The following is a 4176-nucleotide window of genomic DNA, read 5'->3' on the forward strand; positions in this document are numbered from 1 at the left end:
ACAGTTGTAACCTGATTGGCACCATGGGCAAGCAAAAACGGGAGTTCCACCCTCCGTGAAACAGCAAGCGGAGCTGTTCAACACAAATGGATCTCGCCTAGGGCCCCAAATGGGCTAGAGCCGGCCCTGGGTGGAGTTGCATTATTTACCTGCTACTTGTCAGCTATTTACTGCCATGTGATAATGCAGTTGTGCAGGGTTTAGAAGGTTATATTAACTTGCACTGAATTAATCAACTGGATTGTTTTAACTACAGGATCATGGATGGACATTGATTAGATTTTATTATTTTAATGTGATATGAAAACAAAGGTTGCTCTGCTGCCGGTACAATGAAGTATTTATTTCAAACACAATGTACTCATTTTTTGTAGTTATTACTGTGCTCCATAAATGTTTGCACTTTCCGATTATTCTTATGTACTCATTGTATATATCTATATCATTCATTTTTCTTTTTATTCTATTTCTTTTTATATGTTCATTCCATAATTATGAGTGGAGAAAATATTTGTACACATTTAAGGCCAAAACAAATCCACATTTTAAATCCACTTTGTGACCACAATATAAAAGGAAGAACGCCAACCCAAGTCTTTATTTTATTAAATGATAAACTAAGATAAATCAGCAATCAAACAAAACTATGGGAGTCAAAAAGAACAAAAGAATGGAGACGGCCAGACAGCCTGGGTCGGCCACAGAACTTTCCTTTTTCCCTACCAGAGCCCGTGGCATAGGCCGTAACTTTCACAATTTTTTTATAACTAGTTGGTACTATTATTTCTTAATACAAAAAATAATCCCACGTTAAATGAAAAGCAAAGCTTATTTAATAAAAATATGTTTGTAATGTTACATTACGTCGTCCCCCCCAACCCCACGCTCATTAGTACGTGTCCTCCATGATTCTTTTGGGACGTCACATAAAAAACCCAATATACTGGCATTTGTTAGTGCCCATGTTTTGCTTGATTTTGACCACAAGTTTAAGTTATGTGATAATATTCAGTGTAAACTTTAATTTCATATTGTGCTGTTGGCATCAGTTTCTTTGCTCGCCATTTTAAAATCTCCAGGTAGACCGGTATGCTCAAGGCTTTATGGGTACGCAGGGTGCACAGAGGATACACACAAGCATCCTTAGAATTTCAGCAAAAGGAGGATCCTGGACATTGGGACAGTCCTTCGATGGATGTCGATGATTTATCCTTCATCAGTTCGAGGATCCTTCCTTGACTTGGGATACAGCAATCATCTCTGGGCTTTTTGGTCATTGGCACACCAGTGAATTGATGCATTACTGCCACCTAGTGGACTGGAGTGGAGCCAGCTTTGCACACTACGGTGACAAGCAGCTATGCTGGCAGTGCAGTATCCTATTTATATATAAAGAAATTATGCAATTATGTTGAAAAGCACAGATGCCAAAACCACATCCATGTCGTGCACTCAAATATTGCCGAATTGAACATAGGACGTGTCCAATTACGCAATGATACACCTGCCCGTTCCAGGGGCGCCCGTGTGTTAACGAATGATTGGAGTCTTGCCTCTGTATGACTGACTCAGGACCTGTCCCATCAATGAAGCATTCTTGGCTTTTGGAAAAGCCAAGCAAGTGCAGTCAGATTCTCTGAGAACTGCAGTTTCTTTTAAATCCTTTACACATCAAGTTTAGGAAAAGTCATGATGTAATTCACTGCAGCCCAGGTGAGGGGGAATTTTTAGGAGACATGATAGCCATTTCCTCTGTTTCTAATGACAGATTAGTTGTTTTAACTTCAGTTTGTGTCGCATACATGTGCACTTTACCAATATAATACTGGCTGCAGTTAAGTTACCTGTGCAACACATGAACCTGCACGTGCCCTGCTCAGATACACGGGAACTGTTTCTACTGGTAGAAGTTTACATACTGATGATTATGAAATATTCCAGATTGTGATTATAGTGTTCTTTGAACACTGAAAAATCATTTATTGGGTCAAATGTTTCAGGGAAAATTGAAATGTTGTAACATATCAAACCCTACACAGGAATGATCAGACTCACATGTGACAAAACAGAAATGATAAAGTAGAACGCATCTTTTGTTGACAGTATCCTACTCTTGACTTAGTATCCATAAATCTTCAAGATTTTTTCATTAGTTAAGTAATTTGTGGTTCCTTGTTCAGACCAGATTATTTTTAACTAAAATAAAAAAAACTTTACAAGTTTAATTTGGGATCTGTCTTCACTTAGTATGAAACTAGAGTGATGCATCAAATCAGCATCCAATTAAGCTTACAAGGACCATTAACACTTTATGCCACACATGAAACTATGCAAGTGTTCCTGAACCATTTAAGATAGTTAAAGCTTCCTTAAGCAACAGACCATAACTACTAAAAGAACCACAGTAGCAGCATCAACCTTAGACAAAAAGACAAAGTTGAATTTGAGCAAAACAATTTTATTTGTCAAATGTCAACAGGTCACATTTAAAGAGGGGTGGAATCTGAAAAAGAACAAAGCAGCAAAGATTAAAAGTGGCCCAACAGAAACATAATCTCAAGTAGAGTGTAGAATTGCTATTACCTTCAAGAAGCTCAGTATTTTCCTTTGGATGGACCTTTGGCTGGAGCCTGGGCAGGCTGCTGATAGATGCGCTGGACAAGTTGGATGGAGGGCAACGGGCCCTCTCCAGGAGTGTAGCGGGTTTGGGAGACGGAGGCTCTTCCTAGCTGGTAGCCTGAGCGGGATCTGAACGAGTAGACTGGCTCCAGGTCTGACATGTCACTGAGGACTGCCTCAGAGCTTTGATCCACATCACCTTCAGCATATGCAGCGTATCCACCATCATATCCAGCGCCACCATATCCAGCACCACCATATCCAGCGCCTACTGAGCCGTAGCCCACGTTACTATAGCCACTGTTGTCGTAGCCAACGTTGGACCCATACCCACTGCTAGAGGAACCTGAAGCCTGGGGACCAGAGAAGCCTCCATCATTGGAGTAAGTGGAACCAGAAGTTGAGGGCCAGCCCCTGAAGCCACTGGCTGCAGAACCAGGATTGTTGGAGCCATAGCCTGGTGACATGGAATTTTTCAGTTTAAAAATCAGTCATCTGATAAACTTGATGAAGTATTCTTTGGACTGTTAACATTACCTTTTAGTGCAGGGAGACAAGTTATACTGCTGATCAACAGGCAAGAAATCCATGAGACCCTGCAGACACAATCAGTGTTCAGTTCAGCCAACTGACATGAGACAATCAAAGAGGAAACCTAGTTGATGACTTACCTGACAGACACTCCACAAAGACCAGCCATGTTGACTCAGACACTAGATTCACTGCTATGCTTCTGTGGCATCTGAGCGCTCCTTAAAAAGGATCCTGTGAAGCTGCTAATTGATTGGTGAATGGGAACAGCTGCTGGCCAGGAAGAACCAGGTGCTGACACTTAACCTCACAGTAATGCTACCTATACACCAGAAGACTTTGAAAAGATTTGGAAAGACTCCTGCAAGACTATCAGCTCACACCTGCTCACATCTAAAGACAAGTGTTAAGAGTTTTTAGTCCAAGCCTAGTCTCAGACTGAGATTCTACAAAGACTGTGAATCTTTTCATAAAAGTGAATAGTTTCATAAAAGCAGCGAGGCATAACTCACCAGGGAGATGTGTTTTGTTTCTCTTTTCTAATTTTACAGTACAGTACAATATCAGTTATTTATAAATAACAATAACGGATAATAGTAGACTGTCTGTTAACACACTAAACACATGTATAACCTGTATGTATAAATGTATAAATGGGAAATAAATATGAGGAATGACAATCAATTCATATTTTACAGGCATATTTTGAATAAAACAATCAGTTTTTTTTACTTGAAAAAATAACATTAAAAATGCAACATGAAATCAAACTTGTTTTTTTCGTTTTTCATGTTTTGATTTAAAAACGGATATGGATAGAACGGAAGATACACAGATTGAAATTAATCATTGTTTTTCTTTACTGTTGTTAAATACATACATAAGATATGCTGTAAATATAAAATTAATGTAAATCCATTTTAATAGTATTGTTATTGTGCATTGTTGATCAATATAGTTGTATTTAGCTGCTTTAGCAATATAGAATAATTGAATTCCACTGAATTCAATGAAATTAAATTGAAT

At 38.9% G+C, this 4176-nt stretch overlaps 1 protein-coding gene across 1 annotated transcript; it reads right to left on the reverse strand.

Moving 5' to 3' along the window:
- Positions 1-2442: 2442 nt before the first annotated feature.
- LOC131975074 (keratin, type II cytoskeletal 2 epidermal-like) lies at positions 2443-3355 on the reverse strand. The gene is made up of 4 exons (XM_059337610.1): positions 3291-3355; positions 3157-3215; positions 2584-3076; positions 2443-2503 (listed from the first exon to the last, which is right to left on the reverse strand). Exons 1-3 carry the CDS (start codon positions 3317-3319, stop codon positions 2595-2597), a joined length of 570 nt encoding a protein of 189 aa, XP_059193593.1. The 5' UTR covers positions 3320-3355; the 3' UTR covers positions 2443-2503; positions 2584-2594.
- Positions 3356-4176: the final 821 nt, after the last annotated feature.

This window comes from Centropristis striata, chromosome 7 (genome assembly GCF_030273125.1).
Source record: "Centropristis striata isolate RG_2023a ecotype Rhode Island chromosome 7, C.striata_1.0, whole genome shotgun sequence".
In the NCBI taxonomy this organism is placed as follows: Eukaryota; Metazoa; Chordata; class Actinopteri; order Perciformes; family Serranidae; genus Centropristis; species Centropristis striata.

Excerpts from the sequence above, each read along its gene's own strand:
- LOC131975074 (XM_059337610.1), bottom strand. The coding sequence starts at position 3,319 with ATGGCTGGTCTTTGTGGAGTGTCTGTCAG. Across the intron at positions 3,216-3,290 it reads CTTTGTGGAGTGTCTGTCAG|GGTCTCATGGATTTCTTGCC; the intron begins GTAAGTCATCAA and ends TTGTGTCTGCAG. Across the intron at positions 3,077-3,156 it reads TTGTCTCCCTGCACTAAAAG|GCTATGGCTCCAACAATCCT; the intron begins GTAATGTTAACA and ends CCATGTCACCAG.